General features: G+C 47.1%; 1 protein-coding gene across 4 annotated transcripts in view; it reads right to left on the bottom strand.

The window, feature by feature from the left end:
• Nucleotides 1-15,464, bottom strand: part of sycp1 (synaptonemal complex protein 1) — a 698,098-nt gene that overhangs the window by 178,048 nt on the left and 504,586 nt on the right. For all 4 annotated transcript variants that reach the window (XM_086011629.1, XM_086011633.1, XM_086011630.1 and 1 more), the window contains 2 exons: nucleotides 5,511-5,627; nucleotides 950-1,060 (listed from right to left, as the gene is read on the bottom strand). In XM_086011629.1, coding sequence (XP_085867755.1) covers nucleotides 950-1,060; nucleotides 5,511-5,627 — 228 coding nt within the window. The remainder of the gene's footprint in view (nucleotides 1-949; nucleotides 1,061-5,510; nucleotides 5,628-15,464) is intronic.

The raw sequence follows: 15,464 nt of genomic DNA, 5'->3' as shown, positions 1-15,464 counted from the left end.
TTCCAGCATCTGCAGTATTTTCTTTTTGTATCTCTATCAATTAGTTCTGCTGCTCTTCTGACAAAGTTATCGGCTGCCCGTGTCCTAACCTGCACCAAGTCTCGTTCGCCCATCACCTCTGCTCGCTGACCTACATTGGCAATTTTGCTCTAAGAGCTGGTAAGGCTGGAGAGCGTGCAGAAAGGAAATGGAGAGCTAAAATAGTTGGAAGTACTGTTCTTAGCTGACATAAAGGATGAGAGCGATTGCGCCTCCATTTCAAAATTCTCATCCTTGTTTTTAAATACCTCCATGGCCTCGTCCCACCCTATCTCTGTAATCTCTTTCAGCCCCACAACCCCCCGAGATATCTGCGCTCCTCTAATTCTGCCCTCTTGAGCATCCCTGATTATAATCGCTCAACCATTGCTGGCCATACCTTCTGTTGCCTGGGCCCTAAGCTCTGGAATTCCCTGCCTAAACCTCTCCGCCTTGCTACCTCTCTTTCCTCCTTTAAGACGCTCCTTAAAACCTACCTCTTTGACCAAGCTTTTGGACACCTGCCCTAATTCCACCTTATGTGGCTCAGTGTCAATTTTTTTGTCTTATAATACCCCTGTGCAGCACCTTGGGACATTTTGCTATGTTAAAGGCGCTATATAAGTACAAATGTGAGAAGTCACAAAACACCAGGTTATAGTCCAACAGCTTTATTTGAAATCATTTTTGTGTGACTTCTCACATTTGTCCACCCCAGTCCAACACCGGCATCTCCACATCATATATAAATACAAGTTGTTGTTGTTATAACAGGCAATCAAGAGAACCTTGCGGACATTCAGGGCCACTCTTGAAGGTATGAGTAGAAGGAACTTACCCATGAGAGTGATCTAAGAAACAAAATAATCTACACTAAAAAGGTTAAAAAAAACCCAGAAACATAAAATGAACATCTCAAAATACACTTCACCTTGTGCTTTTCCATAAGTGTTACCATTTCAGCAATCTTGTTCTGGCACATAATCTCAGTTTCTTTCTGTGTCTTAAGTGCTGCTTCTGCTGTGAATTTCAATGTTTTTACCTTAAATATAAAGAGAAAATCAGTGTTTCAGAAATCTTTACAATGCATTTGTTAACATGCTTGCCTGTGGATCAGAAGGTTGTGGGTTTCAGGCAGGATTTGAACATGTGATCAAGGCAGTATTTAGGGAGCGCTGCACTTCAGAGGTAACTTACTTTGTATGAAACATTAAAACAAGGTGGCATCTATTTGAAAAATAGCACAGTGTTCTCCCAGCATCTTGCCAATATTTCTCCCTCAATCAAAAGGGGCATTGCTAATACAGATTGGCTGCCACATTTACCTATATAACAACAATCAATGCACTCCATAAAATAATTAATTGTGTGATGTCCTTTAGGGTATTTTGGCATGCTAAGGAATCGTATAAATGAAAGCATTATTTATATTTTATACCAGTTAATTTCCTGTGGTCTTGCACATAGGAAATCAAGACCATGTGTAAAAGGAGCAAGTGTAGTCTTCAGGTGAAGCAGGGTTAGAGGTCAAGCGATAATTGGACCAGGAGATATAGACATAATTCGGTCCCATTTTAAAATAATACATTCTGTTCTTATTTTTATATAATAATAGTCTTTCGGATGAGGCTCTCAGGTGGACGTAAAATATCCCATGGTACTATTTCGAAGAAGAGCAGGGGAGTTATCCCCGGTGTCCTGGCCAATATTTATCCCTCAATGAACATTACAAAAACATATTATTTGGTCATTATCACATCGCTGTTTTTGGGATCTTGCTGTATGCAAATTGGCTGCCGCATTTCCTACAATAAAACAGTGACTACACTTCAAAAGTACTGAGATCGTGAAAGGCGCTATATAAATGCAAGTTTTTCTTTCTTTCTTAGTTGATGTTTTGTGGCATTGTACATAGGGAGTTAAGACCATGTTACTACTTAGGTCAAGCAGGATTAGATGGTGAGAGGATAATTGGACCAAGGTGGGGAGGGGAAAGGGAGGCATATGGCATGAAAGGAGGTGGGAGAGCAAAAGGAAGGGAAGAGGAGGAAGATAGGAAAGGGATGCAAGATGGAGAGGGAATATGAGATGGAAAGGGTAGCGGGAAAGGGGGAGAAACGAAGAGGAGGGGTACAGGGAGAGGAGGAGGAGCATGGAGACACTAAGAGGAGGAAGGGGTTGTGGAGGAGGAAGAGAGATGGGAAGAGAAATGGGAGGGAACAGGGAGCAAAGGAAGAGATCTACCTTGGTGGGGGATGGGCTAGGAAAGCATGCTCACATTTGGATCTGGAGGCTGTGGGCTTTACACCAGGATTTGAGCATATAATCTAAACTAATACTCTAATGCAGTACTGAGGCAGAGCTGAATTGTCAGAGGAGAATTCCTTTGGATGAGATATTAAAGTGAGATCCTGTCTACCCACTTGAGTGGTTCAGGTGGATCTTAAAGATTCTATGGAACTACAGTATTCAAAAAAAAGCAGGAAGTTCTTACATATTCCTGGCCAACATTCCTCCCTCAACTTATAACAACCTTACTGATTATTCATTTCAATGTATGTAATTTGGTAACTCATTCTGCAGAAACCTTTGTCAGCGACAAGCAAAAATAGTTAATACATGCGCAATTAGGCTGACACATGCCGCTCAGCCGTTACACTGGTGGAAGTATAGGCTGACGGTGCTTCCACCCATCTCACATGTACTCCGCTGACCCAGGTGCATTTTTTGGAGGTCTGATAATTTACATAATTGTGGATGGGCTCTTCCTAGAGTCCGCCTTGGAACATAGAACGATAGCAAAATACTGCGGATGCTGGAAATCCGAAATAACAACAGAAAATGCTGGAAAAGCTCAGCCCCCAAACTGGCCTTTTAATCTGTTTCATTTCCTGTGTTTTTTTCAGTCCTGACGAAGGGTTTCGACCTGAAACGTTGACTCTATTTCTCTCTCCACGGATGTTGCCTGGCCTGCTGAGTTTTTCCAGCATTTTCTGTTGTTATTTTGGAACATAGAAACATGAGTAGGCACTGTTACACTGGGGGATGGGGGGACCTTGTGCTAATTTAAAGTCTTGCAGCAGTTTGAAGAGTTGGTATTTCAAAAGAGGAAACAACAGCACCAAGGTGCCCTTCAGCATATTGTACTGCAAATTTTAGGAATGGGGCCAAAAGGTTTGGCAGACGATGCCCGCAGTTGGAGGGCACCCCTGAAAGCAAAAGGAAACTGTCCCCAGTGGTCCCAGTTCCCTGCAGGTGTTCAGGCCACAATCCTAGCCTAGACCCAGTTGGGCCCCACTTCCGCTGGTGGTTGGCATGGCACACCTGATTACACCAGGCATAGCCCCGCCAACCCTATACAGAGCCCCTCTAGGGCTAAGGAGATGGGAACTCCTGAGGTGGGCAGACCCCACTCCAGCCATCCCCTCCTGCGCCAATGGCCTTGTTTCGGACAGGCAAATATTCTGGAAGGGCTTCAGATTTTCAGATCCACTGTTAATTTTTTTTATTGTCGCTTTAATGATTATCTGCTAAAATCAGTATTAATTAGGTCAGATTTTTGTGGCAGAGGGAGAAAATAGAGTATGAGAGTAAGCTTGCAGGGAACATAAAAACTGACTGTAAAAGCTTCTATAGGTATGTGAAGAGAAAAAGATTGGTGAAGTCAAGCATAAGTCCCTTGCAGTCAGAATCAGGGGAATTTATAATGGGGAATGAAGAAATGGCAGACCAATTAAATACATACTTTGGTTCTGTCTTCACAAAGGAGGACACAAATAACCTCTCAGAGATGTCGGGGAACATAGGGTCTAATGAGAGGGAGGAACTGAATGAAATCAGTATTTGTAGGGAAATGGTGTTAGGGAAATTGATGAGATTGAAGGCCAATAAATCCCCAGGGCCTGATAATCTACATCCTAGGGTACTTAAGGAAGTGGCCCTAGATGCATTGCTGGTCATCTTCCAAAATTCTATAGACTCTGGAATAGTTCCCATGGATTGGAGGGTAGCTAATGTTACCCCACTATTTAAAAAAGGTGGTAGAGAGAAAACAGGGAATTATAGACCGGTAAGCCTGACATTGGTAGTGGGGAAAATGCTAGAGTCCATTATAAAAGATGTAATAGCAGAGCACTTGGAAAACAGTGACAGGATCGGACAAAGTCAACATGGATTTATAAAAGGTAAATCATGCTTGACTAATCTACTGGAATTTTTTGAGGATGTAACTGGTAGAATAGATAAGGGAGAACCAGTAGATGTGGTGTATTTGGACTTTCAGAAGGCTTTCGATAAGGTCCCGCATAACAGATTAGCGTGCAAAGTTACAGCACATGGGATTGGGGGTAAGGTACTGACTTGGATAGAGAACTGGTTGGCAGACAGGAAGCAAAGAGTTGGAATAAACAGGTTTTCCGAGTGGCAGGCAGTGACTAGTGGGGTACCACAGGGATCGGTCCTAGGACCCCAGTTATTCACAATATATATAAATGATCTAGACGAGGGAACTAGATGTAATATCTTCAAGTTTGCAGACGACACAAATCTGGGTGGGCGTGTGTGCTGTGAGGAGGATGCAGAGAAACTCCAGTATGATTTGGACAGTTTGGGTGACTGGGCAGGTGCATGGCAGATGCAGTATAATGTGGATAAATGCGAGGTTATCCACTTCGGTGGCAAAAACAGGAAGGCAGATTATTATCTGAACGGCAATAGATTGGGAAAAGGGGAAGTGCAACGAGACCTGGGTGTCCTTGTTCACCAGTCGCTGAAGGTAAGCATGCAGGTGCAGCAGGTGGTTAAGAAGGCAAATGGTATGTTGGTCTTCATAGCGAGAGGATTCGAGTATGGGAGCAAGGATGTCTTGCTGCAGTTGTACAGGGCCTTGGTGAGACCACACCTTGGGTATTGTGTGCAGTTTTAGTCGCCTTATCTGAGGAAGGATGTTCTTGCCATGGAGGGAGTGCAGCCAAGAGTCACCAGACTGATACCTGGGATGGCAGGAATGACATATGAAAAGAGATTGGGTCGATTGGGCTTGTATTCGTTAGAGTTTAGAAGAATGAGAGGGGATCTCATTGAAACTTAGAAAATTCTAATGGGACTAGACAGGCTAGATGTAGGAAGGATGTTCCCGATGGCGGGGGAGTCCAGAACCAGGGGTCACAGTCTAAAGATAAGGGGTAAGCTATGTAGGACAGAGATGAGGAGGAATTTCTTCACTCAGAGAGTGGTGAACTTGTGGAATTCTCTACTACAGAAGGCAATTGAGGCCAATTCATTAAATATATTCAAGAAAGAGTTAGATATATTTCTTAAGGCTAAAGGGATCAAGGGATATGGGGAGAAAGCAGGGACAGGGTACTGAATTTGGATGATCAGCCATGATCTCATTAAATGGAGGAACAGGCTCGAGGGGCCGAATGGCCTACTCCTGCTCCTATCTTCTGTGTTTCTATGTTAACAGTTATTGGTAATGTAATATGAATTACCTCTTCAGTTAATTTTTCTTTTTCAAGCTTCACCTCTTCAATTTCCTTATGAAGGCTCTGAGTGATTTCTTCATATCGCTTGTTGAGACCTGTCAGTTCCAAATTCAATTGTTTTATCTTTTTAAAAAGAAAAGCATTATTAAATAAATCAACATTGAGTTCTGGTTAATTAATTATATTATTTATAGGTATATACACATTCTACAGAAACTGTAGTGAAGATATACACAAATAACTGATATAAAACTACATTCTTTTAACTATCAATTAATCTATTTCTAGTAATTGCTAGTCTTTAAACACCGCATCCCACCCTATCTCTGCAACCAATATCATACCCCTAGACACTATTCCTTTGACTCTGACCTCTTGTGCACCCCCCCCCCTTTAATTCACCATTGGTGGCAAGGCTTTAAGTTACCTAGGTCATATTTCTGGAATTCCATACTAAACGGTCCACCTTTCTCTTCTCCTTTAAAAGCCTTTTCAAAACCCATCTCGTCAACCATGCTTTTGGTCATGCTGCATAACCTCTTCTTTCTTGGCTTAGCATCTGTTTTACAAAGGCTTATTCTGTGAAGTGTTTAGGGTTGCTTTTTCCATTAAAGGCGCTATGTAAATGGAAGTTATTATTATGCATGCAATCAGCCATGCTTTATATAGTCATTCAGGGTTTAGATCCAATGTCAGTGATGAGCTGGTTCCAAGTCACCCACAACCTTGTTTCCTACACTCTGCAGTTCAATTTTAAATATGTATATGGTGCTACATCATATGGTTCCCGAAATCTATGAGGCAAGAGGAGGTCTATTTTCTTCCACCCTAGTGTAAGTCAGGCTTGGCGAGTTTCACAAGTGCCTGTCTTCACCTCCGCTGAACTTGCCCGTATTTCCAAATACAGGTGAATAGTGTGCTGTGGACAAGTTTTGGGAGAGACTATGCCTGAGATTGGGAGCTCATTCAATAAGGAGAGGGAATTTATGTGCTAGAGCACTGCTCAAATCCCGACAGCTTAAAGGGGAAATTGCAGTTTTGAACCTTGGCAGAACAAAATTGAGCATCAAGGCAACATTCTGGCAAGGACCAGAGCACCTTGCTTTGAGGAGGAGCTCATGGAAATCTTGCTACAGCAAATGCAGGACAGGCAGCCTCCTCTTTCTACAAGATGGCCACAAGACTTAGAGGCAAAGAGCTTGGCAGGCAGTAGTAGATTCAATCAGTAATAGCAGCACTGTGCAGAGAACAGGAAGGCAAAGGTAGTCGACCACAGTGTCATCTCTTATTTATGCACTGTACCAATAATTACTACAATAAACTTTCACTTCCTACCCATACATGCTTTCACTTTTTCTCCAGCTTCTTGGTGTTACTGCGCTGAGCACTTCCCTTGCCCAGCACCACCTCCTTCACTAGAAGCCTACACAGGTAACCCCTATAATAGCAAAATACTGCGGGTGCTGGAAATCAGAAACAACAGTAAATGCTGGAAATACTCAGCAGGCCAGGCAACATCCGTGGAGAGAGAAACAGAGTTAACGTTTCAGGTCTGGGACCCTTCATCAGAACTGGAAAAAGCTGGAGATGTAACAGATATTAAGCAGGTGCAGAGACGGGGGGGTGGTGGAGGGGGGTTTAGGAGGGGAGGAAGGAATTGAAAGAACATCCTGTACTTTTGTAAGAGGCAGGAAAGATAAAATGTTGCAAATGGGAGTGACAAAAATCATACAGCATGAGAAATGGGGGCAGGGATAATTATCTGAAATTGTTGAACTCAATGTTGAGTCCGGCAGGCTGTAAAGTGCCTAATCGAAAGATGAGGTGCTGTTCCGCGAGCTTACGTTGAGCTTCATTGGAACAATGTAATAGGTCGAGGACAGAGAGATCAGAGCGGGAGTGAAGCGATGAATTAAAGTGACAGGCGACCGGAAGCTCAGGGTCACACTTACGGACTGAATGGAGGTGTTCTGCAAAGCGGTTGCCCAATCTGTGTTTGGTCTCCCCAATGTAGAGGAGACCGCACCGTGAGCAGCGAATACAGTATATTAAATTGCAAGAAGTACAAGTAAATCGCTGTTTCACCTCGAAGGGGTGTTTGGGGCCCTGGACAGTGGGAAGGGAGGAGGTAAAAGGGCAGGTGTTGCATCTCCTGTGCTTGCACGGGAAGGTGCCAGGTGAAGGAGAAGGGCTGTTGGGGGTGATTGAGGAGTGGACCAGGGTGTCGCGGAGGGAGCGGTCCCTTCGGAATGCTGAAAGGGGAGGTGAGGGGAAGATGTGTTTGGTGGTGGGATCGCGTTGGAGGTGGCGGAAATGGCGGAGGATGATCCGTTGACTGTGGAGGCTGGTGGGGTGAAAGGTGAGGACAAGGGGAACCCTATCGTGGTTCTGGGAGGGAGGGGGAAAGGGTGAGAGCAGAAGTGCGGGAAATAGAACGGACACGGTCAAGGGCCGCGTCAACCACAGTAGAGGGGAATCCTCGGTTGAGGAAAAAGGAAGACATGTCGGAAGCACTGGTATGGAAGGTGGCATCATCAGAACAGACGCGGCGGAGACGGAGAAACTGGGAGAATGGAATCGAGTCCTTACAGGAAGCAGGGTGGGAGGAACTGTAGTCCAGGTAGCTGTGGGAGTCGGTGGGCTTGTAGTGGATGTTTGTCGAAAGCCGATCGCCAGAAATGGAGACGGAGAAGTCAAGGAAGGGAAGGGAAGAGTCAGAGATAGACCATGTGAAGGTGAGGGAAGGGTAGAAATTGGAAGTAAAGTGAATGAACTTATCTAGTTCAGGGCGAGAGCAGGAAACGGCACCAATACAGTCATCGATGTACCGGAAAAAGAGGTGAGGGAGGGGACCTGAGTAGGACTGGAACAAAGAATGTTCCACATATCCCATGAACAGGCAGGCATAGATAGGGCCCATGCGGGTTCCCATAGCAACACCTTTAATTTGGAGGAAGTGAGTGGAGTCAAAGGAGAAGTTGTTCAATGTGAGAACAAGTTCAGCCAGGCGGAGGAGGGTGGTGGTGGATGGGGACTGGTTGGGCCTCTGTTCAAGGAAGAAATGGAGCGCCCGAAGGTCGTCCTGGTGGGGGATGGAGGTGTAGAGGGATTGGACGTCCATAGTGAAAAGGAGACGGTTGGGGCCAGGAAACTGGAAACTTAAAGTGACAGAGGGCGTCGGAAGAGTTGCGAATGTAGGTGGGAAGAGACTGGACAAGGGGAGAAAAAATAGAGTCGAGATAGGAAGAGATAAGTTCCATGGGGCAAGAACAGGCTGAAACGATGGGTCTGCCAGGGCAGTCCTGTTTGTGGATCTTGGGAAGGAGGTAGAAGCGGGCTGTGCGGGGTTGGGGGACTATGAGGTTGGTGGCCATGGAGGGAAGATCTCCAGAGGAGATGAGGTCTTGACACACTTGGAAACAATGGCTTGATGTTTGCTAGTGGGGTCATGGTCCAGGCGGAGGTAGGAGGAGGTGTTCGAGAGTTGGCGTTCAGCTTCCGCATGGTAGAGGTCGGTTCGCCAAACAACAACAGCACCACCCTTATCAGCAGGTTTAATGATAATGTTAGGGTTGGATCGGAGAGAACGGAGTGCTGCAAGTTCAGAGGGAGGTAGGTTGGAGTGAGAGAGGGGGGCAGAGAAATGGAGACGGCTGATGTCACGTCGGCAGTTAGCAATGAAAAGATCTAGAGATGGTAAGAGGCCAGAGGGAGGGGTCCAAGTAGAATGAGAATTTAGAAAGCGGGAGAAAGGATCAGCTGTGCAGGGGGAAGATTCCTGGCCAGAGAAGTGGGCACGGAGGCGAAGGCGACGGAAGAAGAGCTCAGCATCGTGCCGAGCTCGAAATTCATTCAGATGGGGGCGTAAGGGGATGAAGCTCAGGCCTTTGCTGAGGACTGATCGTTCGGGGTCAGGGAGGGGAAGGTCAGAGGGGGTAGTGAAAACACGGCAGGGGGTGAGATTGGAAGAAGGGATGGGACCAGAGGAAAGTAACGGGGAAGAAGGTTCTGGAGGGGCGTTGGTGTCCACGAGTTGATGAAGCTCCGCCTCTGCCGCGTCTGTTCTGACAATGCCACCTTCCATACCAGTGCTTCCGACATGTCTTCCTTTTTCCTCAACCAAGGATTCCCCTCTACTGTGGTTGACACGGCCCTTGACCGTGTCCTTTCTATTTCCCGCACTTCTGCTCTCACCCCTTCCCCTCCCTCCCAGAACCACGATAGGGTTCCCCTTGTCCTCACCTTTCACCCCACCAGCCTTCACATTCAACGGATCATCCTCCGCCATTTCCGCCAACTCCAACGTGATCCCACCACCAAACACATCTTCCCCTCACCTCCCCTTTCAGCATTCCGAAGGGACCGCTCCCTTCGCAACACCCTGGTCAACTCCTCAATCACCCCCAACAGCCCTTCTCCTTCACCTGGCACCTTCCCGTGCAAGCGCAGGAGATGCAACACCTGCCCTTTTACCTCCTTCCTTCCCACTGTCCAGGGCCCCAAACACCCCTTCCAGGTGAAACAGCGATTTACTTGTACTTCTTGCAATTTAATATACTGTATTCGCTGCTCATGATGCGGTCTCCTCTACATTGGGGAGACCAAACGCAGATTGGGCGACCGCTTTGCGGAACACCTCCGTTCAGTCCGTAAGGGTGACCCTGAGCTTCCGGTCGCTTGTCACTTTAATTCACCGCTTCACTCCCGCTCTGATCTCTCTGTCCTCGACCTATTACATTGTTCCAATGAAGCTCACGTAAGCTCGAGAAACAGCACCTCATCTTTCGATTAGGCACTTTACAGCCTGCCGGACTCAACATTGAGTTCAACAATTTCAGATAATTATCCCTGCCCCCATTTCTCATGCAGTATGATTTTTGCCACTCCCATTTGCAACATTTTATCTTTCCTGCCTCTTACAAAAGGACAGGATGTTCTTTCAATTCCTTCCTCCCCTCCTAACCACCACCCTCCCCGCCCCCCACCTCTGCACCTGCTTAATATCTGTTACATCTCCAGCTTTTTCCAGTTCTGATGAAGGGTCCCAGACCTGAAATGTTAACTGTTTCTCTCTCCACGGATGCTGCCTGGCCTGCTGAGTATTTCCAGCATTTACTGTTGTTGTTACAGGATAACCCCTTCCTAACTCTTTCCATAACCAACACCGTCATGTTGCATATTTCTGTCTTTACAATATCTACAGACAATAACCTAGTACATGGGTGTGGTGAAATTATGTGCCACCAATGTCAGCTAATCAGTGCCTGCTTCTGATTTTGTAGGAGAATGCAGTATATAACAAGAGATGGACAATGACTACTGGAGGAGGCATGAGCTTGCTGCATCCTCTGTCTCCTGTTGAAAAATAGGCCCACCAAATCCAAGGATAGGACTTCGATGAGGAAGCATGGCCCCAGCTTAGAGTGTGTACAAAACTTATCCTTCGTTCATTCTTTATTTTAATCAGTTTCACAGTCAATGACATGTAGGTTTGCATTGACCAGAGCTCCATGCCAGCTGATTGACACAAGATGAAATGAGGACACTTAGCTGATATTTTTCCTCTTTCTGTGTCTGCAGGTATAACAGAAGAAGCTAATTTGGGGTTATCTGAACTGGAGTTACCAAGCACCACAAACATCACTTAGCACCTGACACTCAATCTCACTCTGGTAAGCAACAGCAGCACAAGTAGATCCAACCCGACAGGTTTAGATAGTCAGTTTGAGGAGGGTACACCAAGTAAACTAATGAGCAGAAGTGAGCATGCAAAGGGGATGCAGGAGGAACAGAAAGCACCTGGCTGAAAACCGGCATTTCCCATCTGTCAGATCCTCCGGCTACCCCGGAGAAGGGCCTCTGCGGGCGGATAGTTCCGCTTTTTGGAGCCCCTCCGCCCGCAGAAAACCCTTACAATTCTTACGCCTGCTTTTACCAGGATAAGAGTTGAAAAAAGTAAAAAAAAAAATGTTTTCACCGATTTATCATTTAAAAATACTTTTAAAAAGGTAACTTTATTTTTAGCCCCGTAAAAAACTTTAATTATTTTTTTCAAAAAATTTAATTTTTGTTTAAAATGCTTAACTTATTGTAATTTCAAGTCATTTTAAAAATGTGATACCTTTTTAAAAATTTATTTAAAGTTTTACTATGTTTTTTCATTGATCTCCATTCATATATTTGCCAGGTCTTCCTGTCAAATGTATGGAGATTCCCTTCTGTGATTGGTTCCCCATGGCCCATGTGATCCCAGAGACGCTGTGAACTACATGCGCCTCTGGGATACGTGGGCCCTGCGCACTTCAAGTCTGGTGAGGCCCAGGACGGAAGCGTGTGTGTCCCAGGAGCCCTCAGGTAAGGGCACAGATTTTTCCAGATCGCAGGAAAATACGGACCATTATAAGACCAAAAATTTGACACCGAGAGAAATTAGGGCAGGTGACCAAAAGCTTGGTCAAAGGAGCGTCTTAAGGGAGGAAAGCGAGGTAGAGACGCGGAGAGGTTTAGGGAGGGAATTCCAGAGCATAGGGCCTAGGCAACAGAAGGCAGGGCCACCAATGGTTGAGCGATTATAATCAGGGATGCTCAAGAGGGCAGAATTAGAGGAGCGCAGATATCTCGGGGGGGGGGAGGGGGGGTTGTGGGGCTGAGGGAGATTACAGAGGTAGGGAGGGGGCAAGGCCATGGAGGTATTTGAAAACACGGATGAGAATTTTGAAATCCAGGCGTTGCTTTACCGGGAGCCAATGTACGTCAATGAGCACAGGGGTGATGGGTGAACGGGTCTTGGTGCGAGTTAGGACACGGGCAGCCGAGTTTTGGATCAGCTCACTGGACCTTCTTCTGCTTACTCAATACTTGCAACTGCCCTTACAATGACTTCCCTCTCTTGCCCATACTTGCTGCTTCTTCCTCTCAACGTGCACCTATGCTAAGCTGCCTCATACATCTTCACAATCCATCACAGAACCAGTGGATGTGATGTATTTGGACTTTCAGAAGGTTTTCGATAAGGTCACGCATAAGAGATTAGCGTGTAAAGTTAAGGCACATGGGATTGGGGGCAAGGTACTGACTTGGATAAAGGACTGGTTGGCAGACAGGAAGCAAAGAGTTGGAATAAACGGTTCTTTTTCCGAGTGGCAGGCAGTGACTAGTGGGGTACCACAGGGATCGGTCCAAGGACCCCAGTTATTCACAATATATATAAATGATCTAGACGAGGGAACTAGATGTAATATCTCCAAGTTTGCAGACGACACAAAGCTGGGTGGGCGTGTGTGCTGTGAGGAGGATGCCGAGAAACTCCAGTATGATTTGGACAGGTTGGGTGATTGGGCAGAAGCATGGCAGATGCAGTATAATGTGGATAAATGGGAGGTTATCCACTTTGGTGGCAAAAACAGGAAGGCAGTGTTATGTCTGACATTGGTGATAGGTACTCGATTGCCTTGGCCTGAGCACATGGAGTTTGATAGTGCTGTTATCGTATTGTGTCTGACATTGGATATAGGTATTCGATTGCTCTTGCCTGTGAGAGTGTGTTTGGATCAGCCATTAAAAGCAACCTGAACTGAGCTCTGCATACGGCCTCTGGATTATCTTTGCAAACGCAACATTTGGCGACGAGGATGGCTGAAATCTCTCTTCCACCACCTCCTCCCTTCCTTGCACTACCCGGTGAGCCCCTGATCTCATGGGTTCGCTGGTTACAGTCCTTTGAAACCTACCTCATTGCTCTTGGACTAGAAAATGTGAGTACATCACGGAAAAAGGCACTGTTATCCCATTGCTTGGGAGCGGAGGGCCAGTGTGTTCTTGGGACATTATGCACAGCAGACTCAATTCAAACGTATGATGTGGCTGTGGCTCTGTTAAGCACACACTTCTCTGCCCCACAAAGTGCCCTCCTGCGGCGATTCATTTTTAGACAGCGTCACCAACTCCCCGGCGAGTCGGTGCATCAATACGTGGCTAATTTGAGGGGGTTAGCTAGCTCGTGCAAGTTCGGTGCACTACAAGACGAGATGGTGCGTGATCAACTAATAGAGCAAACCAACAACGTGAGAGTGCGTGAAAGACTGTTACTCGAGTCCGACGATCTGTCGTTGTCACAGGCAGTTAACCTTGCCTTTCAAGTGGAGTCTGCAGCCGAATGTGCAGCGAAACTAGCATACACACCCAGTGACGGCGCCCTCGGCCCCGACACTGTAATGCTCGCGCGACGGCAGCAACGCGCGCTACCGCGGCAACTGTGTGGAAACTGCAGATCTCGTTCACATGCTACCAGAGCGCAGAATTGCCCCGCGCGCGGCCAAGCCTGTCGCAATTGTGGAAAACAAAATCACTTTGCCAATGTCTGCCACTCTGCCCCTGTTGCTACAGATGAACACTCTCAGTCCTCAAGCAGTTGGCCTATAATTCACAACGTGAGCTCTGGGCCAGTAGTGGCTTTCAAGTCATGCACAATTAACCTGAATGATGTGTGCATCCCTCTGTTGTTGGATACCGGTGCCAGCATCTCACTGCTGAATGTGGACACATTCAAATGCTTTTTCAGCTCCCTGCCACTCTCTGCGCCCTCCACTGCCCTTTGCAGGTATGGTAATTCGAAAATTGGACTAGTGGACTCAGTCAACCTCACTGTATGCTATGGTACAAAAGTTTTGCCAGATTTTTGTTTTCACGTGGCACTGATGGGACTGGATCTTTTCACTGACCTGGGTTTTTCTCTCTTGGACACCGGCGGGTCTGCGATTCTGCACGTCGCCTCACCGTGGCGCCAAACATGGCCAGCACTCTTCGAGGGTCTGGGCTGCCTGACTGCCTTCATCCACCAGCCCATGGTTGACTCCACCGTTACCCCTGTCATTCAGCCACTGCGCCGCATCCTGCTTGCTCTCCGTGACGGGGTCACAGCTGAACTAAAGCAGCTACTGGTAGCTGGCATCATCAAAACCAGTTGATGCCTCCCCATGGGTCTCCAACCTGGTGGTCGCAACGAAAAAGTCAGGTGGTCTACGTGTCTGTGTCGATCTTCGAGCAGTGAATAAGACCGTAATCCCTGACAAATATCCACTGCCCACGTCAGAGGAACTCACAGCACAGTTCAATGGTTCCATCCTGTTATCGAAACTGGACCTTCGACAGGGCTATCTACAGGTTCCCCTCCACCCCAGCAGCAGGGACCTCACTGCTTTTGTGACACATGTTGGCGTCTTTCGGTACACCAGGATGCCATTTGGACTTAGCTCTGCACCCAGCTGCTTCCAAAAGGTGATGCCCTCTGTGCTCACGGGCATTCCTGGGGTGGCCATCTACCTGGATGACATCGTCGTGCATGGGCCCTCGACCTCCACTCACGACGAACGTCTTCACAGAGTTTTCACGGCTCTAGCAAAACACAAGCTCACACTGAATGGCGAAAAGTGTGTCTTTGCTGTTTCAGAGATCGAATTTGTGGGGTTTCGGTTGTTGGTATATCCCCACTCCAGTCAAACGTGGATGCCATTCACAGCATCCCAGAACCCAGCTCTGCAGCACAGGTTGCCTCCTTCCTTGGCATGACTGGGTACTACCTGAAGTTTTTGCCCCAGTGCTCAGCCACCACAGCCCCACTGCGCCAGCTCCTGCGAAAGGATGAGCCCTGGGTGTGGTCACAAGCCTGTACGGAAGGTGTTCGCCTCCTCAAATCGCAGCTCACGTCGCCTCCAGTGTTGGCCCACTTTGACGTCGCCAGCCCCACCCTCGTCACCTGCGACGTGTCCGCTGCAGCTGTGGAGGCGGTGTTATCGCAGATACAGAATGGAGTGGAGAAACCAATCGCCTTTGCCTCCCGAGCCCTTAGCCCCACTGAACAGAAGTACTCAGTAGGCAAGCGTGAGGCGCTGGCGTGCGTCTGGACATGTGAGCGGTGGCACCTGTACACGTATGGCCATGCCTTCACCCTGCGAACCGATC

This window comes from Somniosus microcephalus, chromosome 18 (genome assembly GCF_052327205.1).
Source record: "Somniosus microcephalus isolate GS21.2 chromosome 18, FLI_Smic_1.0, whole genome shotgun sequence".
In the NCBI taxonomy this organism is placed as follows: Eukaryota; Metazoa; Chordata; class Chondrichthyes; order Squaliformes; family Somniosidae; genus Somniosus; species Somniosus microcephalus.
The sequence above is the reverse complement of the archived record's forward strand: the minus strand, read 5'-3'. Positions and strand labels throughout refer to the sequence as shown.